General features: G+C 45.1%; 1 protein-coding gene across 3 annotated transcripts in view; it reads right to left on the bottom strand.

Moving 5' to 3' along the window:
* SORL1 (sortilin related receptor 1) overlaps window positions 1-24825 on the bottom strand; it is a 112720-nt gene that overhangs the window by 58989 nt on the left and 28906 nt on the right. For all 3 annotated transcript variants that reach the window (XM_088657809.1, XM_088657808.1, XM_035139112.3), the window contains exons 2-11: window positions 24071-24187; window positions 22751-22876; window positions 21018-21179; window positions 17886-17953; window positions 12376-12556; window positions 9029-9127; window positions 7386-7555; window positions 4239-4431; window positions 1981-2098; window positions 1166-1239 (exon numbers count right to left, since the gene is read on the bottom strand). In XM_088657809.1, the coding sequence (XP_088513935.1) occupies window positions 1166-1239; window positions 1981-2098; window positions 4239-4431; window positions 7386-7555; window positions 9029-9127; window positions 12376-12556; window positions 17886-17953; window positions 21018-21179; window positions 22751-22876; window positions 24071-24187 (1308 nt within the window). The remainder of the gene's footprint in view (window positions 1-1165; window positions 1240-1980; window positions 2099-4238; window positions 4432-7385; window positions 7556-9028; window positions 9128-12375; window positions 12557-17885; window positions 17954-21017; window positions 21180-22750; window positions 22877-24070; window positions 24188-24825) is intronic.

Below are 24825 nucleotides of genomic sequence, written 5' to 3'. Positions count from 1 at the left end.
TGGTGCTGCCAAACCAAACCCACACCACTCTCAGAAAGGAAAAGGAGGTGACTCCATTCACAGCATTTAAACACTTTGCAGATGTTAGAATGCAGCCTTAGACTAACATCCGCCTGGAGAGGCCTGCCACAAACCCCACTGCAGACCAGACCACCCAATCAGCCAAAAGCACTTGCAAAATTTGGGCCAGGCCCTCCCCTGATGGAAGGTGGCCAACACTCTTTGGCTGAGCACACAGACATACTCTCTCCACACGCACACACCCCTAAAAAAGAGAGAGAATCCCATTGACTATGTTTTCAAAGGCTAACAGCCAAACATAACACACGACAGTAAACCGGCCAGACTTCTTCTTTTTTTTCAAAAGCTGTGATTTTGAGAAGAAAAATACACACACACACACACACCCCAATTCGCTACCGATGCACAGCTCTTTTAAATTCAAAAAGAGCTGTGCTTAATTTGCAAACTGAGAGGTTCAGGGATCCAAGTCATGGGCTCTAACCGGATTATTTCCTCCTAATCTGAGAGACATGGGAGAGCTGCTTGAAGTTACTCCACAAGGAGAGGAAGGGCAGGAGGGCAAGGTATTGTGTTTTCCTTCTCGTCAGCAGTGGGGTACCTCAGGCCTGGGTTCAAGTGTGGCCCTCCAGACCTCTCCATCTGGCCCCTTGGGACTCTCCCGAGGCCACACCTCCTCTCCCCGGACCACACCCCTCTCCTTTGCCCTGCTTTGCAGCATCAGTATCCTTGCCTGGCTGGAACATGTCAAGGAATTACATATAAAGGGTACCACTGTCTGCAATTTTTGCTTAGCAAAACTGGGAAGGTGGGAAGAGAGAGAGAGACAGAGAGAGAAAAGGTTCCTATCCCCTGCTTGTCACAGTTTACAGAAGTGGCCACCCAACTGTGGTCTTTCATAGGCAGATGGAACCTAAACCAGCTTGACGTTCTCTAAATGTTTTGGACTACGACTCTCATCAGCAACAGCCTGCATGGCCACAGTAGCTGGCCTGATGGGAGCTATGGTCCAAAACAGCTGGAAGATTTAGGGCATCTATAAACAGGGCTTCCCAGATAAATGGACTGTTTTCTCCTGTAGTGCTTTTCCTTGCTACCCCAGGACCAGGGGACGACCCCATGCAGAGACTTGCAAAATCCTTACCTCTTTCCACCGGACCCCTGCGCTGCTTGAAATGTACACGTTCATTTTGTTTGCCATGTTCTTGCCCACGGATCCTACAAAAGCAAGTGTGTGAATCGTCAGGGTTTGGCTGCTTTTTAATTCATGATTCCCCACTGAGGTGTGACCATGGCTGCTAAACAGCGAACAGTGGGGGGGGGGGTTAGCTTGGCTTACAGGGAACAGCTCTCTCTTTGAAGCACACCATCAATGTCCCAAGCCAGCTCAGGAACAATCACAGAGAAACATCATTAGTCATCTTTGGAGATTCTGGAGGTTCACCAAAGCCTGAACCTGTACACCTTCCATAAATTGGGCAATTCAAATTAGCTTTAGAGGGTGAGGCATGGGTAGGAAAACTAAGGCCTGGGGCCCGGATCCAGCCCAATTGCCTTCTAAATCCAGCCCACGGACGGTCCTGGAATCAGCATGTTTTTACATGAGTAGAATGTGTCCTTTTATTTAAAATGCATCTCTGGGTTATTTGTGGGGCCTGCCTTGTGTTTTTACATGAGTAGAATGTGTGCTTTTATTTAAAATCCATCTCTGGGTTATTTGTGGGGCATAGGAATTCGTTCATTATTATTATTTTCAAAATATAGTCCGGCCCCCCACAAGGTCTGAGGGACAGTGGACCGGCCACCTACTGAAAAAGAGTTTGCTGACCCCTGTGAGGGATAGAGAAACACATTGGCTTAGTCATTTTTACAGGTGTTCTACCTATAACAGAGTATTCCTGGACCTGCTGGAGTCAGGGAATATGGACTACAGATCAATACAAGCCAACAAAGCTTTACCTGTTGCGATGATCAGTCCCGGAGCTGATTCTTTGGAGAGGATGGGCATTCTGCGCAGTTGGAAGTTGAGGAGCTGGCTCAGCCGCTGGGCCAGGTGAAGAGAGCAGCCCTTGGAAAGCTAGCAGAGTCGAATCATACGAGTATTACTTGTTGTGCTTCCCCCGCAGTACAGGCAGCATGTGTGCCTGCCATTGTTCCAAACAAATGCAACGCTGGAGGTCTGAAGCTTACACACACACACACACACACACACACACACACCACTGTACATATTCAAGCATGCTAAATGTGCACAGCTTCCGTTTCACGTTAAAAAGCCAAATCACATAATGCCGTTTGTTTCTTTTGCACAACCCTTTTGCCTATGTGGGAGGGAAATCCAGAGAAAGCAAACAAGAGCCCTTAAAGGCTAGGACTTTTTCTTCTTCTTCTGGAGGCACAGGTGTGTGGGCTAAAGGCCACTTATTTCTCACTTCATCTAGTTTCTTTTATGCATACCTCGTCTCTCCCAAAAAACCCTGTTTGATGCATCATACAAATTAAAAGATAGAAACAACCACAGCAGTAAATAATAAAAAAGCACAGAGTCAAGAACTACAGCCGTGCAAGAGAAGCGGATCAAAACAGTGCTGGTAAAATCTAGCTAGCCATTTTCTTTTTTTTTTTTTTTAGAAGAAGAAGAAGAGTTTGGATTTGATATCCCGCTTTATCACTACCTGAAGGAGTCTCAAAGCGGCTAACATTCTCCTTTCCCTTCCTCCCCCACAACAAACACTCTGTGAGGTGAGTGGGGCTGAGAGACTTCAGAGAAGTGTGACTAGCCCAAGGTCACCCAGCAGCTGCATGTGGAGGAGCGGGGAAGCAAACCCGGTTCCCCAGATTACGAGTCTTCCGCTCTTAACCACTACACCACACTGGCTCAGTCCCCTGAAAAAATGACCAAGATGTTGAGTTGGTTGGTTCTTTTGCAGCAGCTGCATGTGGAGGAGCAGGGAAGCGAACCCGGTTCCCCAGATGACAAGTCTACCGCTCTTAACCACTACACCACACTGGTGTAAAATAGGAAACAGTCATAAAACAACAAAATGTTGGTTGAGTCCCTCTCCACACCACCCACCCCAAACCTGGAAGTTGTGTAGATTGCATAAACAGAAAGAAACATGGTAAAGGTTTTTCACACTGAGGGTCATAGATAGTGAGGTGAGGTGAGAATCTTCTCCGGAGAATATTCTCAAGAATGGGAATATTCTCTGCTAGAAAATTCTCCGGAGAATATTCTCCACAAACTGTAAATTTGAATGTAAGAACCAGTTTTACAACCCACACTTAAAAATCCTAGTAAATAATAAGTCAAGTTTTGATATTGCCGGTGTAAGTAATGAATAATGATTTTTTAAAAATCCAGTTACATTACTGGGCATTGTGTCATTCACCATTGGCAGTTCTGAAATGTGAGTTACAGAATGTGAGTTATTTATTATTTTAGTTTAAAAAAATGCTATTCATTTAATTTGATGAACATTTGAATTCACATGTATTTCAACTATATGCAATAGCCTTTTTTCTATTTTGATGTGACCTTATTCTTAGCAATTCTATACCCTTGGATCAGTGTGATATTTTTCTTTTACAGAAAGTAGCTTTAATGCTTTATACAGTTAAAAGTACCTAGGCCTATACAATTATGTGCAACAGTGTGTGAGGTGGCCTCTGAACAAGTTTACCCATGAATAAACACGTGTATTAAGTAATTGTATCATTTTCAATGCATTAAAATTATATCACTTTCAATGCATTAAAATTGTATCATTTTCAATGCATTAAAATGAATATTCTCCCATTTTAAATGAAAATTCTCTAATATTCTCATTAATCAAGAATATTCTCGAGAATATTCTCCAAAAGATTATTCTTGAGAATTTAACATCATTAGCCATAGATAATTTATCCTTTCTTCCCAGGTGTGTATACACCAAGGATGGGGAAGCTGTAGGTCCCGCTGCCTTGCCCTTATGGTAAGTTGCTGTGTAGCAGGGTGTTCAGCAGCCCCACCCACGCTGCCTTGCTGGCCACCACTGAGTGGGGAATAGCAAGGGAAGTCTAAGGTGGAAGCATTGCACTTCCCCAAGAGCCTGGAATAGCCCATGTATGCATCTACAAGCTTCAGCTGAGCCTAGACAGGGAACGAGAACATAACACTCAATCCAAAAAGCCCTCAAAGAGGCGGCGAGACGTCTTTTGCATCGCAGCATCATTACCTCACAATTTATCTTTTCGCCGTAGCGAGTATACTCTGGCGGCTGGAGAAATTCCCAAGTCCCACCTTTGTCGAAGGTGATGACAGACCGCATGTTCTCCTCGCTGAAGGAGCTGTTGATCAAGGTGGCGATGTAGACCCCCGGAACCCCCTCCACGCGGTGGAAGTCCGCAAAGGGCTCGTTTGCAAAGTACCTGCCGAAATTTGGGGGGGGGGGGAGAGAGAACAAAAGTACTGAGCCACACATCTTCATTAGCCGCAATTCCCCATTGTGACCAGTGGCAAATTCGGAACTGCGGGGCCGCTTCACGATAGTCGCAGCAACAGCCTGTCACAGCCGTACCCCCTTCTAAGATTACACAACAGATCAGAATGGCAAAAAAAGATGTTGGACTTTATGGAACTCGCCGAAATGACTGGGAGACGACATGACCAGAAGGAAGAGATGGTGGAAGAAGATTGAAAAAAATTCAAAATATATTTGAAAAAACATTGCAGTATTTAGAAAAGTATTTCCTTTGTGGAGATATATAGGCTAGAAGCATTAAAATAAGATTCTGAAGTAGTGTTAGCAAATGTAGAAGTTAAATATTTGGTTAATAAATTATGGAATAGTTAAATAAAGATTTGGTTTTTAGATGATGGAGAATAAACTGCTAAACATGTGTTATAATGAAATTCAGAAAGAAGGGGACGAGGGAAATCATTTGAGATGTGAAAGAAATAAGAATTATATAAGAAATAATTTTATTTTTGTTTTTTGTTTTGTATTAGTTTGTTTGTTGGATTTTGTTCATTTAGTGTTTGTCAGAAATGCCATTTGTTTGTTGTTGTTTCTTATAAAATGAATAAATAAATGAATAAATAATATTTTTTTAAAAAAAAATATTACACAACAGATTAAATAATAAACGTGTAATTATACAATAATAAGAATTGGGGGGCATTGCGATGATCTCCATGTGTTGCCTTTGAGCTAGATTGACTGTTTTCTGCAGACATAAATGGGCAAACAATTTGCAACGCTCGTTCCACTGTATGTAACAGAACTCGCACGCCGTTCCCTAGAAACGGAAGCGTCTTGTGTTAACTGTGTTCCTAAATGCTTTGCTTTTGAGCGTACAGAACTCCTCTGTGTTCTTCTCATGCACCTTTTCCACAGTGACCCTAGGAGGCTGACTCACCTGCTTTCACTCTGGTTGGTTCCCATCAGCACAAAAGGTGAGAAGAATTATCCACAGTGACTTGAAAGCTCCCGGTTTCACACTCACTGGGCAGCTCTGGGGTGTTGGAGACAGGGACCCCGCTGCAGAAATACTAAAGGGTCTTTGATCACCCCCTGCAACTCTGGACTCTGATAGTGACTGGCTTATGAGGAGTGAGCAGTCCCAACCCACAGAGATGTATCTGGCACCTTCATGTCATAGCTTCTGACACATCTCTTTACCCTGGACTTTGCACCCAAGATATATCTAGCTATTGAGCCCAATGCTCAGGAATGGAATCAAATCAAATCAAATCTTTATTATGGTCATAAACCAGCATTTTGGGGGGGGGGTGATTTACAGTAATTTAAAATCTGAAAAATGATTAAAAAACCTAAAAGGAATTAAAAGTCTATAAAAATCTAAAGGAAAGCTAGGAAAGTCTAAAAGAAGGGTTAGGAACATTGGGCGGGAGTGGCAAAGCGTAAGAGGTTAGTATATCTAAGACTAGCTATCAGTCTACAGGCCACTCTGATATGAGTGCTCATTAAATCTACAGGTGAAACTCGGAAAATTAGAATATCGTCGAAAAGTGCATTTATTTCAGTAATGCAACTTAAAAGGTGAAACCAATATATGAGATAGATGCATGACATGTAAAGCAAGATATGTCAAGCCTTTATTTGTTGTAACTGTAATTATTTGTCTTTAGGCAGGTCAATTATAAATGGAATGTAATTAATGAAATGTAATAGCGATGTTTATTTTTGTATTATTGTAACTATTTGTTTTATTACTGTGGAATTTCCAAAAGAAAGCATTTGTAAAAATTAAAAGAAAAATAAAAAATAATTAAGTTGCATTACTGAAATAAATGCACTTTTCGACGATATTCTAATTTTCCGAGTTTCACCTGTAGTTTGTGGCACGGGTCATCGTCCGACGAATTTTGAGCGCTGCTGTGCAGAATCTGGCAACATTGTATGTTGTAGCAGGGTTGGTATCTGAAAGCAGCAAAAAGGTACTGTGAGGGACAGGGGATATCGCGAAGTCCCTCCCCTCCTGAGTTCAAGCCCATCCCCGAGCACAGGGGAAAGCAGAGAGAGTTCCGATTCCAGTGGGGAAGCAGGAAGTCGTGTCCGAGGCTCAGGCAAGGTAGCGGAGCCAGGGTCCCAAGTGGAACAGGAAGGGGCAAATAAGGGGGGGAGACCCATCCCCCCAACTCCGGAATTACGCAGAAAGCGGAGAGGAAAGAGGATGGGTCTACCCAGGCTTTTGTGTTGGAGAAAGACGCGCCAAAAGCCACTCGGAGGTTCTGAACCCGACTGAACACATAGCTCCGTGTAAATAGCAATGACTTCAGCACTGTAAATACGCAGCACCAATAAAAGAATAAAATGCAGAGCTGTGTAGAGTCGTTACTCTGAAGTAGCCCGCTCCGGCCACTGTGACAGGTACTGTATAGAATTAAAATGAGATCAAATCATTCCTGTTCAAACAATGATGGCAAAGCACAAAATTATTCCAGCCAGCCAAGGAACAAATCTAATAAGAGTATCAGCTCCTTCCTTGCAGGTAGTGGAATATCTCTGTAATACACATGCTATAGAAGCACATGCTCTGTTGTTTCAACAACATCTGGAAGGCCACTGAATCCCCACCCCTGATGTAAAGCCTGCCGCCCCCGCCCCCCCAACTTCCCACTACCTGCAAGGAAGGAGCTGAAACTCTTATTAGATTTGTTCCTTGGCTGGCTGGAATAATTTTGTGCTTTGCCATCATTGTTTGAACAGGAATGATTTGATCTCATTTTAATGCACCTTCGCTTGTGTGGTACGGAGATTTCTTCAGGCCTTTGCTGACCTTTCCAAGCTAAGGGCAAAATCCACAAAAGTAGCACAGAGACATCTCTCTGCTTGAGTGGAGCACATCTATGTACTTACTTGACCAATGTGTCACTCCCCATTCCTCCCGGGCTGTAGTACAGGACGTTCTCCAAAGTCAATGAAAACCTTAGGCCTTCCGCTTCGGAGATGTAGAGGTTGGTGCCGTTGTTACTGTGACTGACACACACAAACACCTGGTCTTCAGATGTGTCCGCAATATAGTATTCCTTCGAGAGAAAGTTGGGAGGGGAAAAATAAAATCGTTTGGTTCCCCTGAAGGCATGCGAATGTGAGTTGCAAGTCAGGAAACGGCCAGTTCAGCACTCACACTTCTGCCGCGAAATCACATGCCTTACGCAAACCATTCTCTCTCAGCCTCAGTTTCCCCCATCTGTAAAATGGGGGTAATAATTATACAGCACTGCCTTTCGGAGCTCTTCTGAGGATTACAGACAAACAAATGTATGAGTGTATGTTCGAATAGGAAGCCAAAGAAGATGGACGACTGTAAGCTGTACTTTCAACGATAGAAAGAAAGCTATCTTAGAAGAGGCCCCCACTGCATGCCTACCTAATTGTTCTGAGCCAGAGTAGGAGGTGCCTTTTCTAAGGCAACACAATGGCAACACATTAAGCATCATCTTAAAAACAAAAAACAAATAAATGTTCTCTTCCCCTATTGTTTCTCTGGCACGTATGTTTACGGTAAGTGAATTTTAAATTGGTTGAAACTCACACTATAAACATCAACTATAAAATGAAACAGACCTAAAAAGTGGCATGCAGCGTGCTCCTAATGCATGCCTACTAGGAAGCAAGCCCCACACCATTCAATGGGATCCATTCCCACATTAAAGGTGTGTGTCTGAAGGACCCTGTGTGAGAAAGATGGGGAAGGGGAGCTCTCTCAGGGCAAGAGGCTGGGAGAGGAGAGGGGCGTTCCCAGGTGAGAGCTGGGAGGATAAAATATGTTTGTGAGAGAGGACCTTTTATTCTTCTATCTCTTCTATATCTTTTCCTTTCCTTTCTTTTTTATTACCGTATTGGCCTGAATATAAGTCACATCCGATTATAAGCCGCACCTTTAAAATTCGGGGGGGGGGGGAGACAATACCCAAACATAAGCAGCTCCCTTAAAATTCCGCAGGCACTCACACCCGTTCCGTTTTACCGTATGTCTGCTTTAGCAGAGATACCGTACTGTGGAAAGTGTTAATAAATTTTTTTTTTTAAAAAAAAAATGTGCATGGGAGTGCAGCCATTGTTATGAAAAGCAGCAAAGGGTTTGAAACATTTCTTCAAACCATCTCTTTGGATTGCAGCCATCCCTTACAGTGGGGATAAGGGATAATGTGGCCCATGACCTGATTTCATGCTGGGGGAAAGGGGTGAAACCGTGGGGAAAGAAGGCCAGGAGAAATGGAGGAAGGAGGCTGAAATGGAGGGAGGGAGCAATGGAAGAAATTTGGGGCAGGGGGATCCAGCAAGTTCAGACTTGTTGCAAGAGCATTCTGTCCTTCCCTGGGGCAGTTAAGAAGATTGAGAGAAAGAGAAAGGAAAGGAGTGACGCCCCCACCCTTTTGACTCTGCCCACAGCTGGTTTAAACCCCACCTACCAGCAACATGCGGCCCCCAGCAGATTAGTCGTGCGATAATGCGGCCCTTGACAGCAAAAGGATTTCCCTCCCACATGTCAATACCTTAATGGGGTGCCTCGTCACAAACTGGGCTGGTTGCATCGGCTTGCGGTTAAAGGATACCCAAAGCTGAACGGATGGCTGCTGCGTCCCTAAAAGATGCTGGGAGAAGGAAAGGGGTTGAGGGTTTGAGGGGGGGTGAAAGTAGTGAGTTTGTTTGTTATTGTTTACAGAAGAAGGCTTTAAGAGAGTGTTTCCCAAACTTGGGTCTCCAGCTGCTTTCGGACTACAATTCCCATCATCCCTGACCATCTTGCTAGCTAGGGATGATGGGAGTTGCAATCCAAAAACAGTTGGAGACCCAAGTTTGGGAAACACTGCTTTAAGATTTAAGAGCTTGTAGAAATAAACAAAGCCACACAACAAAGGCACAACTTCCCACATTGACCCGCTGCCCGTTCCCAAGTTGAAGGAAAGTAAATTTTGGTGACAGTTCCCAAGATGTAGTTAGATTTAGCAATGGAATAAAATGGCAAGGGAAGTCATAGGGTTTCTTTCCTGAATGCCATTACCCATTACCAACCCTTTACTTCTTGGAAAGTGCTACTTGCATGCTCACCTATGGCGAACTTTAAAAAAGTTGACTCGTATGACTAGACAGGGGAGCCATTATAAACTGGAAGAGAGCTGGCTCTTTTGAATCTTTCTCTTTCATGATTTCAATGTCACAAAGCAAAGGACGTATGAAAGCAATGACCTCCATCCCGACCCATGTTTCCATTCTGCTGCAGTTTGGCTTCCGGCAAAAACTACATTATTCACCTTGCTCTCCACTGTGGCGGAATTTAACCTATTTAATTACGTTGTTAAATCATATTATTAATTAAGATCCTGTTGCCTTACTCCACACCATTCATTTCAATGCAAAGGAAATGCAATGCAAATTAGCATTTGCAGACTTGAGACTCATGAGCAAACATTCACCATGTCTGCCACCACTGGGATTCTCCAATATCCCTAGCTACAAGTAACTAATGTAGGCACATCTGGATTGAAGTACCAGCAAAAAAACAAAACAAAAAGGAACCATGCTGGGTTGTATCTAGCCAAGTTATTTTTACAGGTATGCACACACCACAGTTTTCTGGGTTTTATTATTTTTTAAATTGTCCTCTTCCCTGGGAGTCTGCCAGGAACCACTTTTCCTCTCCAAACTCGCTGTGACCCAATCCCACAATGGGATGGATTACGTGAAGACGGTTCTGGGATTCCCACCTATGCCAACATTCACATCGTTGCTGGTTCAAGCCATTAAGTGGCGTTGAAATGTTTTAACTAGCCCTGCTCTTTTAACTGACTTAAGAGTGGGGTGGAAGTGGGGGGGGAGAGAGAGATTTTCATCATTTTGTACCATGACCCATATATGAAGTTGCCCTGTGTCAATTCAAACCATCCAGCTCAGTTTTGTGGCAGGGGTGGGGGGGAGCCTGTGACTCTCATTTTGATGTTGGACTCCAGCTCCCATCAGCCCATGCCAGCATGGCCAGTAAGGCAGGGATGATGGGAGTTGTAGTCCCACAAGGTTACCAATCCCTGCGAAGCAGAGAAGATCTTCTCGCATCAGCTATTATTAGGTTTTTTTTGTTTTTAACTGGAGATGTCAGGGATCAAAAGTGGGCTACCCTGCCTGCCGGAAAAATATTTCTAGGTCAGCAAGCAGAATCCCACATGTTAAAAGCTCTGAAAGAAAAAAAAAACCATAACATGTTAATGATAAGGAGTCCAGCAATGGGGGGGGGGCAAGCTCTACCTCTGAGCTACGGCTACTCTCCCAGATGTCAGCATACAACATGCCTTCTGGGGGCCACGTGCAAAGGTGGGCAGGGCCAGGGGCAAAAGTGGGTGGAGCAACATATGAAAGCGTTGCCTGTATGCAGTAGGCTAGTTTCTACGCACGCTCAAACACTCCTCTCCGCCCTCTATCCAGACAATCAGCAGATATTATCAGGGCCTCGTTCTGCTTGACCAACATACTTTTCCTCGATAGTACTGCAAAAGCTCTTCTTCTCCCATGAAACCCTCCCCATCCATTCCCCTCTTCCATTCCCACCTACATAGGCCTATTACTTACAGGCATCTAAACTTCTTCCCAGAGCCTCCGTGTTTCACACTGACCTAGATCTGCCTAAAGTACTAAAATCAAATAGAAGCAGGCTGGCATTTTTTTTTTGCTCTGTTGTTGCATCTTGCATGCTCCTGAACCACAAACTCAGGCTTGTTCTGCTATTTCCGCTCGCTGTCCCTACAAAGAGGTCAAGGGAGTGAACACGCTCCCCGCTTTATCCTCACGACGGCCCTGTGAAGTAGGTTAGAAGCTCACCAAGCATGATTAGGGGCTGAGCTGTGGACTTGAAAAACAAGCCCCAGTCCAGCTTGCTAACCGGTATACCCTCATTGACTCTCACACAAGAGAATTGCAACGACATAATGTGCATTTTCTGGTCATAAAATGTGGCGGGCACAGGAGAGAGGCTTTTAATCCAAAAATTCTGGGTTCCCCGTTTAAAACAGTCATGAATGGTAACGTCTTACTGAGTTGAATTTTGCATTCGAACCAAGATGCTCGTTCATGGAGAAGTTGACGCCCTCCAGATATTGGACTCCAACTCCCATCAGCCCCAGCTAGCGTGGCCAGTCCTCCAGAATGATGGGAGTCGTAGTCTGACAACATCTGGAGGGCCAAAGATTCCCTATCTGTGGTCTATATTAACGTGCTTCCGAGTTATTTTAATCTTCCCTAAGCAGAAAAGCATTGCAGTACATGCAGGCTGCCTGCCAGACCCCCATGAAGGGATCATAAATTTGGATCACAAACACAAGTCAAAGGAGACTCTGAGACTCTGATGCTTTCCTTTGAGGCTCACAGCATGTTCCCCTCCTCTTCTTCTGTAGCTAATGCAGAAGTGTTTTCAGAGCATTTTTGGGGACAGTGCTGGATGCTCAAAAATCTGCCTCTGCTTCCTTGACATCTATGCACTGTGCTCCTTTATAAATTTGGGTTGTGCTTTTATTTTAAGCTGCTCCCTCTACAGCAGGGACAGGAAACTTATTTTCAGGCCTGAGGGCCACATTCCTTTCTGGGCAATCCTCTGAGGGCCACTTGCCAGCGGTGGGTGTGCCCAAAGGAAAAAGCGGGTGGAGCAACAACCCTTCTCTACCCTTCCTCCAAGGAAGAAAGAGGCATGATTTGGCCAAGCAGAAGCACTTGTGGGGTGAAACGAGAGCAGGGTTTGCATGGCCTGGGAAGAGTACCAGGGGCCAAACAGAGAGGCTTTGAGGGCCGTGTACAGAGTTCCAGGCCTGAGGTTCCCCACTCCTGCTCTATAGATCGTCAACTTGATGCTCCTTACCACAGATTTTGTTGCAAACAGATACTTTTCCCTGAGTTGGAAGTCTTCAACCTCCTCGAGCAGAATCTCTTTGTTTTCTCTGGTTTGAAAGAAATCGGTGCTGCGGAGGACGGTGGAGGCCCGGGTGGGCTCATGGCGCTCGATGTAAACTGCGTAGGGTTTGTCATAGGGTTCAACACCCCTTGTCAGAAAAAGAAAAGAAAGGAAACCATCTTTTCTATGTATACCATTATTGTTGCATTACCTTTATATCCCCACCTTTTTGTCTGTTCTAAATCTACTGCTCGTCATTTTCATTACTCTACCTCAGTGTTTCCCAACCAGTGTGCCTCCAGATGTTTTGGGACTACAACTCCCATCATCCCTAGCTAGCAAGACCAGTGGTCAGGAATGATGGGAGTTGTAGTCCCAAAACATCTGGAGGCACACTGGTTGGGAAACACTGCTCTACCTAATGGGCAATAGGTACCATCTTCTCCTAGACAGTTTGGTGCAACCTCCAGTGGCCTTTGAAAACCTCCGCTGCTCAAAATTTCATTGTTTATGTTTCTAATCTGCAGGCCCATGAAACACCAGACAGCATGCAGCACGACAGACCTGATAAGTAATCTGTTTGGGAGATAGACCCTAAATAAACACTTCTAAATACAGTGGTACTGTACCTCTGGTTACGAACGCTTCTGGTTACGAGCTCCACTAACCCGGAAGTAGCTGCTCCTGCTTGCAAACTTTGCCCCAGGATGCGAACTGAAATTGTGCACCGGAGGCGCGCGCGCAGCGGGAGGCCCCATTAGCGAAAGCGCACCTCAGGATAAGAACGGTTTCAGCTAAAGAACGGACCTCCGGAACGAATTAAGTTCGTAACCAGAGCTACCACTGTACAGTTTCTAGCCCTCACTGATGCAGAAAATAATGAAAAACACACATTCCCTTGGTTTCAGATTTCAAAAATGCTAAGAACCACAATGGCTGCACCTCCAAGGTGAAAGCCAAGCATCGCAGCTCATTGACTTTTCTCCTGTAGTCAAGGCTTAGTGCATAAGAACAGCACAGCTGCATCAGAACAAAAGGCACAACTATCCCATTATTGTGTTTCCAACAGTGGTCAGCTAGGAAATTCATTTTTTTTAAAAAAATAATATTTTATTAATTTTCGCATAATAAAAAGAACATACAAAAGCAAACATAACATGACAAATTTTCCACCTACTTCTGTCCACCCTCCAAGAGCCCTCTCCTCCCACAAGAGGATCCCCCGAAAAACGGGCAGCCGACAGTGGTTCATTTTTATGATTGAATTTCTCCCCACTCCTCCCTCCCACCCCCAGAACCCCCCCCTGCCACCAAGAGGCTCCAGGTTAGCAGGAGAGATGCAAGTGGGTATCCTTCCAACCATCTATCTAGTCTTAATACTCACTCATAAAAAAAGAAAAACAAAAAAGAAAAAGAGGAACAAAAAAGTAAAAAGAAAAAAGACAAAAAAAAGAAAAAAAAATTATTATTAGCTAATCATTTTTCATAAACATTATTTTTATGTGGGCTTCCCCGATCTCCCCTCTATCTGATTTTCATTTTGAATCATATTTAACAGTTATCTTATCATATTCCTCGATCTATTTTTAATCTTTCAAATCTTATATTAATCTACTATCCATATTCTTTAATAATTCTCTTTTATCCCCCTTTCTCACCCCCTTCCTCCCCCGCCCCCCAGAACCCCTCCTGCCACGAAGAGTCCCAGAGGGCGGAAAAAGGAAGGGAAGTGAGTCTTTTTCCAAATTGGATCCCTCCACCACCACCCCGTCCCCCCCACCCCAGAAGCCCCCCCTGCCACCAGGGGCCCCCAGCCTGGGGACGACCGACAAGGGGGGAAAGCACCCAACCGTCCCAAATCGTCTTGCCAAAACCATCATACTCCCAATTACTATTACATCCAGCTTCTGTCAAACATACATCTTATTCCCTCCCTTGCCACAATTTTCTTCCAAGGACCTCCTTGTATTTTAGATCTTTTTTTTCCATTCCCAGTCTTTGATTTATCAATTATTCTCAATTTTCCCTCCCCCTCCCCCGATCACGGCTATTCCCTTCCATTCCAACAAGTTCCAAAATCAGCAATCCAGTTTTCAATCCCTTTTTATCCATCCTATTAAACAATATATATTCATCCTCCTTCATCCCTCCCCTTTCTTAACATGTTTTTCAACCCAAATGTCTCTGTCCTCCCCCCAGTGTTCCCATCTTGTTTGCACATTGTTTTTCTTGTGGATTTCCTGCCCCTCAAACAGCTCTTGTTCCACCCCCTCCGAAGGGGGGGTATTCCAAATCCGAATTTGATCTTTCTTGTCTTGCATATCCAAACCATCCTCGTCTTCTTTGATTAAATTATTGTTCGATTCATATGTCCTCTCATCTTCTTTCGCTGTTGATTCACTTATGTCCTGTTCCTGTACATCCTGATTTATTATTTCCATTTGCTGTTGAGTCTTATCCATACTGATTTTTATTTCCCACAAGAGTTTCATAACTTTTCTCTGGAAAACAGGAGCATAACCCATTGTTGACATTTTCCCAGCTCTTCAAGGACAGAGCAGAAGTTGGAAAACAGGAAGTGGTCACCAATTGTAACTACTCCAATTTGAGCCAACTGGATGCATTAAATCCATTCCAACTATTGTTACCTTGATTTTTATTTCAATCTGGCTGCAGCAAATCCAATTTAAGCAGTCCAATCTCTACTTTCCCTCAGTTCAGCCTTTTATTCACTTAAAAGTCTCTAAAAGTCTGTTCCAATATTTCTTTTAAAACCTCCCCATCCACTTGCTGTTCTGTCCGGGTTGCCGCTTTCGGGAGGGGGGGAGGGACTTCTCTCTTTAATTTCCACTGTTTGCAGGGGTTTTCCCAGCTTAGTACAGTTCTCCCCCTTTGCCCTGCCTCTGGGGGAGATTCCTATTTTTTCCAATCCTTGGGATTGTTTAGGCTGTAAACTTCCATTCCCTGGCATCGGGTAATACTCCTTTTACTGCTTCTTCTTATCATCAGTGGGGGGAGATCGGCTTCCGTTTTTCTGTCTCACCCCCGTTCCGAATTTAAGGTAAATTAAAATTTTAAATTCTTTTACTCACGGTTCCCGATCTTTTCAATCCTTTTTTTTGAAAGTATCTAGCGCTCTCCGCCTCCAGTTCGGAGCTTCTCTCCGCGAGGGCAACAATCGCGCTCAAAATGGCCCCCACGACTTCAACCCTTCCTGCACCGGCCTCTCTTATTAGAGCTTACCGGCGAGTTGGGGAGTCGGAATTGGGGCTCCGCTGAGCATTTGCCCCAGTGACGCTCGACACTGGGTTCTATGGGGTGCAGCGCCGCTCCCGCTGCTTCCCCCCCCCCTCGCAAAGTCGGGCTGCCTCGGAGCTCGAAGCAAACCCCACCGGACGGCGCTGGCGCTAGACCGGAAGCCCCAGCTAGGAAATTCATAAGCCAGGCATGAAGGCAACCTCATGCACACCTGAAAGAAACATTTAGAGTACTCCTGTCCCTGATAGAATCATAAAATCATAGAGTTGGAAGAGACCACGAGGGCCATCCAGTCCAATCCCCTGCCGAGCAGGAAACACCATCAAAGCATTCCTGACATATGCTTGTCAAGCCTCTGCTTAAAGACCTCCAAAGAAGGAGACTCCACCACACTCCTTGGTAGCAAATTCCACTGCCGAACAGCTCTTACTGTCAGGAAGTTCTTCCTAATGTTTAGGTGGAATCTTCTTTCTTGTAGCTTTAATCCATTGCTCCGTGTCCACTTCTCTGGAGCAGCAGAAAACAACCTTTCACCCTCTTCTATATGACATCCTTTTATATATTTGAACATGGCTATTCTGGCCCTTAACCTTCTCTTCCCCAGGCTTCTCCAGGCTAAACATACCCAGCTCCCTAAGCCGTTCCTCATAAGGCATTGTTTCCAGGCCTTTGACAATTTTGGTTGCCCTCCTCTGGACACGTTCCAGCTTGTCAGTATCCTTCTTGAACTGTGGTGCCCAGAACTGGACACAATATTCCAGGTGAGGTCTGACCAGAGCGGAATACAGTGGGACTATTACTTCCCTTGATCTAGATGCTATACTCCTATTGATGCAGCCCAGAATTGCATTGGCTTTTTTAGCTGCTGCATCACACTGTTGACTCATGTCAGGTTTGTGGTCTACCAAGACTCCTAGATCCTTTTCACATGTACTGCTCTCAAGCCAGGTGTCACCCATCCTGTATTTGTGCCTTTCATTTTTTTTTGCACAAGTGTAGTACTTTAAATTTCTCCCTGTTAAAATTCATCTTGTTTGCTTTGACCCAGTTGTCTAATCTGTTAAGGTCATTTTGAAGTGTGATTCTGTCCTCTGGGGTATTAGCCACCCCTCCCAATTTGGTGTCATCTGCAAACTTGCTCAAGATGTTGAATAAGACTGGACCCAAGACAGAACCCTGTGGCACCCCACTAGTCACTACTCTCCAGGATGAAGAGGAGCCATTGATGAGCACGCTTTGGGTTCGGTCAGTCAGCCAGTTACAAATCCACTGAATGGTAGCATTGTCTAGCCCGCATTTTACCAGCTTCTTTCAGCTTGGGGCACCTTGTCAAAAGCCTTGCTGAAATCAAGATAGGCTATATCCACAACATTCCCTTCATCTACCAGGCTTGTAATTCTGTCAAAAAATGAGATCAGATTAGTCTGACATGACCTATTTTTCAGAAACCCATGCTGACTTTTAGTGATCACAGTGTTCCTTTCTAGGTGCTCACAGACAGTTTGCTTAATGATCTGCTCTAGAATCTTTCCTGGTATTGATGTCAGGCTGACTGGGTGGTAATTGTTTGGTCCTCTCTTTTCCCCTTTTTGAAAATAGGGACAACATTTGCCCTCCTCCAGTCTGCTGGGACTTCACCTGTTCTCCAGGAATTCTCAAATTTCCCCTGCTGAATCATCTGCTCCATATCTTCAGGTCGGGCATTGTTTTCTTTTTTGGAGAAGACTGAGGCAAAGAAGGTATTGAGGAGTTCTGCCCTTTCTCTGTCCCCTGTTTGCATATCACCATCTTCTCCTCTAAGTGACCTCACTGTTTCCTTGTTTTTCCTTTTGCTACGGACATACCCATAAAAGCCCTTTTTGTTGCTTTTAACCTCTCTAGCAAGCCTGAGTTCATTCTGTGCTTTAGCTTATCTGACTTTGTCTCTACACGTGCTGGCTATTTGTTTGAATTCCTCTCTGGTGGTTTCCCCCTTTTTTCCATTTTTTTGTACATATCCCTTTTAAATCTTAACTTGCATGATGATCCATGCAAGGAACTTTTTAATTTTTCTAAGGAAGGAGACTATTAAAGATACGATGCCCACACTCCACCTTCATCCTGGAGTAGCAGAGCCCGGGATTCGAGCCCCTTGCTCAGAAAGAGGTGTAGATTACATTCCAATGGGTGGGGAGGAAGAAGAAGCTCCCGAGAAGCCTGCAAAGAATTACACAACTTACCAGGAAAACGATTTCACGTGCTCATGAATCATTATCCACGTCTGCCCAAAATCATCCGACTTCCAGAGCTGCAAAAAATTAGAACATGGGGAAATAGGTTAGGATTCTGGTGCACCAGCCAAACCCAGATGGCCGGGGAATGCATGGATCAGGGCGGATCCTGGATGCTGTGCATTAAGCTGTCTCAGGCTGCCAAAGGCGGGTGCTGAGAGGAAGAAATATGGGACGATGGGTGCAGGAAGGAGTTAAAAGTGCAAGAGATATGCTGCACCTTATACTTGGCCACAGCCGTGTCCCCCCACATGAGCACACAATGGTTAAGAAGACACTATACCAGGGGTCAGCAAACTTTTTCAGCAGGGGGCCGGACCACTGTCCCTCAGACCTTGTGGGGGGCTGGACTCTATTTTTTTGGGGGGGGGAATATGAACAAATTCCTATGCCCCACAAATAACCCAGAGATTCATTTTAAATAAAAGGACACATTCTACTCATGTAAAAACAGGCTGATTCCTGGACTGTCCGCGGGCCGGATTTAGAAGGTGATTGGGCCGCATCTGGCCCCCGGGCCTTAGTTTGGGGAACCCTGCACTATACCCTCCTCCATCCAATGAACCGCTCTGGTTCAAATTAAATTAAGCCTGCAAAGTCCTAAGCATCAGGAAGCAAGTCCAGTGCAGTCGCCTCTTCTGCGGGGGTTCAGTACCAAGGGTTCCACATATACACGAAATTCAGGGATACCCAAACCCTTGGAGCTGCCCCGCAGGTAGCTAGTGGGGCAGGGAGAGAAAATCCCCTGTGCTCCCAGAGCTCCTTGCCCAGGTAGCATGCCGGAGTGCTTAAAAGCCCTTTTCATGCCAGATAACCTTGCAGGAAAAAGAGGCCTTGCTTGAGAGGCAAGACCCACTCAGCGTGACAGCTCTGGAAGGCCGGGGATGCTTGTGGGAACTCAGGTGGCCCCCATGAAATCTCACGAAAGCCTCACAGAGCCAGCATGCTGAGCAGGCCTTGCCCCCAAGCAAGGCCGGGAGCTTAAAATCTCTTTTAACCCCAAGCGGATCTGGTGCAGAAAGAGCTTATAAGCAATCTCGCCCTGCGAGTAGCAAGCGCCGGGGCGGCTGAGATCAGGGCGAGCCTATGTCGGTGGAAAGGGAGGAATACAATGAGAGGAGAGCTCACCGGCAAGGGAAAGGACCTGGGAGAGATTTAAAGTGATGCTTCCCTCTGGCTCTCTGTTGCTGGCAGCCGGGAGATATTTCTCCTCTCTCTCTCTTTTTTTAAGGGCGAGAAGTGTCACTCTGGCTAACCGAGTCAAAGCGAGAAATCGTCTCCGAGCTTTTACCACCAACCCCAGGGCACTAACCGCCTTTCAGTTATGGTGAAGGAAACATCCAAACATTGAAAGCGGGAGCGGGGAAGAAAAACCACCCAAATGTGACCACACAAGACAAACACTGTTGTTGTTCCTGCCAAGTACCAGGGCAGCAGAGTTAGGCAGTCTGGCGTCCCTCCACCTCCCGGGTTCCTGCCCATTTGGAGAGCCGGGCATGAGAACAATGCAGAGCAGGCCTGACGAGGAACAAAGGCAGGCTTCTTGCTGGGAAGTGGGAATCGTTGGCCTATTTTCTCCCTTCACCAGGCTCTGAACACAGCATGGTTGAGAACAGGAGGAAGAGCAGGGTTGCAGAAGGCCTCTTTTCCATAGAACTGAGAAGCTGTCAGACCACTGGCCTGTCTAGCTCATTTTGGTCTACACTGACTGGCAGCAGCTCTCCAAAGTTTCAGGCAGAAGACACCCCCCCCCCCGCCGCCGCCCTCCAACAACAGGAGATGTCAGGAGCTGAACCTAGGGCCTTCTACATGTAAAGCAGATGCTCTATCGCAGGGATGGCCAACTCCCAAGAGACTGTGATCTACTTACAGAATTAAAAACTACCAGTGATCTACCCCCTTTCTTGAGGTTCAGGTCAAAGTTGTTGAGCTTTTATAGGGAGGGGGAAAGCCCGGTGTTTTTGTTTTTTTTGGGTGCAGGACAAAAAAAATTGAGCTTTTTTAGGGGAGCCAAAGTTGTTGAGCTTCTTTGGGGGGAGCCAGTGATCTACCTCAGACGTCCAGTGATCTACTGGTAGATCACGATCTACCTGTTGGACGTGCCTGCTCTATCGGACAGGGAACCAGGCAGAGGGCCTTCTCGGTAGTGGCACCCACCCTGTGGAATGCCCTCCCACCAGAGGTCAAAGAGAACAAAAATTTACCAGACCTTTAGAAGGCATCTCAAGGCAGCCCTGTTTAGGGAAGCTTTTAATGTTTGATGGATTTCTGTATTTTAATATTTTGTTGGAAGCCGCCCAGAGTGGCTGGGGGGACCCAGCCAGATGGGCTGGGTATAATAATAATAATAATAATAATAATAATAATAATAATAATAATAATATGCCTGCCAGATGTTGTTGGACTCCAACTGCCACCATGCAACATGGCCGAGGATCAGGGGTGGTGGGAGATGCAGCTGGAAATATCTACAGGGCACCAAGTTAAAATCATTGAATTGTAGAGCTGGAAGGGACCTCAAAGATCAACTCCCTGCAATCACGGAATCTTTTGCTCCTCATGGGGCTCGAACCAACAACCCTAAGATTAAGAGTCTCATGCTCTAAAAGAGTCAGGTTCTGAACAGGGTTAACAATCTAAAACACAAGACAGACAAATGATTAAGAACATTAAGACGAGCCCTGCTGGATCAGGCCAATGCTGGATCAGGCCAAGCAGGTGCCTGTAGGAAGCCCACAAGCAACAGCAGCACTCACCCCACCTGCAATTCCCAGTAACTAGCATTCTGAAGTCTTGCTGCCTCTGATTATGGAGACACAGAGCATAGCCATCATGCCTAGTAGCCACTGATAGCTGTATCCTCTGTGAATTTGGCCAGTTTCTCTTTTAAAGCCATCCAGGTCGGGGGTCGTCATTGCTTCCAGTGGGAGGGAGTTCCGCAGTTTAACTGCGCTCCGCGTGATCACCGAGGTAGCTTCCCACACAGAGCATCTCGTTCGCAGGACACCCACTCCCCACGCACAGAAAGAAAAGCAGAAACTGGGAGCCTTCGTCATGTGCATCCGCCAATGATCTACTCGCCTGCTTGTTCGGATGGGTCTTGTCAAATCCCAAGATGAGGTTTGGGAGCCGGCTGTGCAAAAGCAGATCTGCCGCTTTGAATGGAATTGGGAAGCCTTGGATGGTGTTGCAGAAGTCCGTGGTAAGCCATAGGTACTGAGTGTAAGCATCAACAAAGATGTACTGTAAAAGGGAAAGGAGGAAGGGGTAGGACAAAAAAATCAGCGGGTCTTCAAAAATCAGCACACAGATCTTGGCAGAATTGCTTGGATGTGAAAGTTGCATACACACACACACACACACACACACACCAAACAAAAAACTGTTTGCCACTTTTTGTTACATTTTCACCAGTTTCTGTAGCCAAAATCCCTCACCGATGCAATAAATTATATTTTAAAACAGTGGTCCCCCCCCCAAAAAATTCATCCACTGCCCTCTTGATTCTACAAACTCATCCCCATGCCCCCTACCCTATTCAAAGCATTATTCAGAACAGCAGTTTGCACAACCCACTAAAGAAGAAAATAGCACAATAAAATTCAAAACCTGCAGCTTAGACCTTCCCTTAGGCTGGGAGGGGGACAGGTTATGATGTTAAATGCTAGACTAGGCCTCCTCCTTCAGTGGTGGAGATGACAAGCCTGGCGACTTCATTTCTGCAAGGCACCCATCAGCTTGGCTTGCAAAGCTAGTTTAGGATTCACATCTGCCACAGAAGACAACTGTACAGCCTTTGCTTTTAGTGAGAGAATTTTTTAAAAAAAACGACGGAAGACTTTTGTTTTCTATTCTGCCCTCTCCCATCTCCCCACCACAAAATAAGAAGCTACTCAGTTTTCTTGATCAAATGCGATCTATAGTCCTCAGGAGACAAATATTTTCCCTCGGCTACACGAACCCATTTGCTGTTAGGTAAACAGCTGTTTTTGGTTGCAGCGATTTCTATTGTTCTGCCTGAGCATGGCAGACACTCAGGCCTTCTTGGTCTGCTCTGAAGGCACGGCAGAGACACTACATCACTAACCAAAACGGTGAAGTGAAGACTTCGCAGAGGCCAAAACAAGGAGCTGGGGGGTGAGTTTAATTGACATTTTCCACACCAATCGACAAGCTCATCCAAGGATGGAACTAGACATTACAAAACAAACCTCATAGCCACTGCCAAAAATGGAAACTACAAATACAGCTTCTCCTTCCATAACATCTACTTATCATAGCAGGGCCACATGGCCTCACAGGCAGGCTTCCAGGGGCCGCGTGCCTGGGGTGGGTGGGGCCAGAGGCAAAAGTGGGTGGAGCAATGGATGTTTCTCTTGCCTTTACCACTTTCACACAATACATTCAACACACTACAGGCATGGCTTTCTCCCAAAGGATCCTGGGAGCTGTAGATGGTTCATGGTGCTCAGAGTTGTCAGAGTTGTAAGGAGACCCCTATTCCTCTCACAGTGCTACAAGTTCCCAGAGTTCCCTGGGAAGGAGGATTGTTAAACCACTTTGAGCACCGCTCAGGAGATCCCCCAGTTAGGTGGGATCAACCATGGAGCCCAGAAAAGAGAAAGAAGCAAAGATCAAAGCGGCGCAGGGGAGAGAAAGAGTCAGATACTTGCATTAGATCTTTTTCAGGAAAAAATGTGGAACCTACCCTAGTTTCAACCCCAAAATATCTAGAACACCCTTATTTAAATCTAGGGGAAGGGGTGCAGTTGAAATCCTTTGTTTACGCATTCAAACCATTTCTAATTTCTTACCCTCTTGTTGTCGGCTGGGCTGTGGTAGAATTGAGCAATCACTGCTTGGCTGCTGTTCCCCGGGCCAAAATTGAATTTCTCCGATATCTTTTTAAACGTTTTCCCGTAGTCGTAAGAAATATAAACCTAGCAAGGAAATATGCTAATGTTACAAACCGCGCGCACACACACACATAAAAAAAGGCCATTCCACCCCATCCAATCATGTGGTTCTTAAAAAAAATAAAATTAAAAAAACCAAGGAAGTTGAGAATTATTTTTATTTACCAGGACAAGAGGAAAGAGCTGCTATAGCATTGCACTGGGGGGCTTCCTGGTGCAGAGCTATGGAGGCTGCCTCCTTGTATTAAGAACGGTGTCAACTGAGCATCCTCAGGCTTGCTCAGGAGACAGGACAGACTATTGCAGCTGCTCACCCTTAGCAACAACAAATGGAAGAGGAGCGGGTCAGGGAGGGAGTAGGGAAGTGAGTTTGCAAGTCAGGGAATAGGCACCTGCTACTGTACAACAACAATCGCTTGTTCCTGGAGGGCCATAGCTCACTGGTAGTGAGTATCTGTTTTGCATGCAGGTTCCAGATTCAATCCCCAGCATTTCCAGGTACGGCTGGGAATTATTCCCTGTCTGGAACCCTAGACAGCACCAAGCTAAATAATAATAATAATAATAATAATAATAATAATAATAATAATAATTTATTATTTATACCCCGCCACTCTGGGCGGCTTCCAACAAAACAGAAATTCTAAAAATACAGCATTAATGGCTCTGTATAAATATGACATTTGCAGATTTATAAACCCCTTCACGCAAAAAGTGGTGTACAACAAGGCAGCTTACAATAAACTAAATACAACTGAGCCATGCCTAAAACAAGGAGAAGTTAATTTTCCCTAAAATGATTGGGGCACACTTTGGGGGAAGCCTGAAACGGCTTCAATAGCTGCCTACTTATCAAGGCCTATTTTATTATTTCATCATTAAAATGACTGATAAGAGTCAGAACTTAAAAGCAGTGACCCCAGAGGGGATCACAATATAAAGTAAATCCATGGTTTAAAAGATATGCTATAAAATAAAATTACACGTAAAAATACATGTCAGCTTTACATAACTGGCTATGCTTGCCTACATGAAGAAGATTTTAGCAGGGTGCGAAAAACAGCACAAAACAGAAATTAGGCACTAGTTGGAAACTGATTTGAGGGCTGGAGCATTAATCCATGCTAAGCAACTAACTGTGTCGGTGTTTGGTTATCTGTGTTATTTTCCACCTTAAACCTTTTTTAAAAACACACACACACACACAAAATTACTTACATCACTTAACTTGGGGCCTAGGAAGGCTAAGCTATCACGGGCCAAAGCGACGATGACGTTGCTTTTCTCTCCAGCCCAGTGAACGACCATCTGGTTATGGGAATCATTCAGGCTGACCTGGGGAAGGAGAAGAAAGAAAGAAAGAAAGAAAGAAAGAAAGAAAGAAAGAAAGAAAGAAAGAAAGAAAGAAAGAAAGAAAGAAAGAAAGAAAGAAAGAAAGGGTCTTGTTAAAAGAACGTCCAATGTGAGTGTCATCACACTAGAGCTGCATTCAGACAGCATTTTATTCCATCTTCATGACATTTCCTTACCTCTTCATTTTCACATTTTACGCGATCTTTCGCCTGGTATGAAAGCCACTTCCCGAAATCCGGAGGAATCTAGCAAAACTTTGGCCCTAATTTCTGTTTTGCTTCTGTAAGGGTGGGGTGGGGGATCTGTTTGCAACCTTGTTAACCCTGAACATCTCTGGAGGCTGACATAAATTTGGGGCAATATAAGTTCTTTCCCACCCTTCAAATTTCAGCACAGTCTGCCAGTGTATTGATCAAAAAGCCACAATTCAAAATCATAATCCTCTCTAGCAAACAGGTTTAGGGGTTATGATTTCTCTGTAAAACATTAAAACCAGCACTCTTAAATGAACCCAGAAACAAACTGGGAGTCAGGGAAACTAAAACCAGCATGGCACCAGACACTCATTTGCAAGCAGCCGTTGTGGCTTCCAAACACTCTTCTAGGGCAGCTCCAAACAG

Source organism: Zootoca vivipara, chromosome 14 (genome assembly GCF_965207765.1).
Source record: "Zootoca vivipara chromosome 14, rZooViv2.hap1.1, whole genome shotgun sequence".
NCBI lineage: Eukaryota > Metazoa > Chordata > Lepidosauria > Squamata > Lacertidae > Zootoca > Zootoca vivipara.
This window is presented reverse-complemented; position numbering and strand designations above follow the sequence as displayed.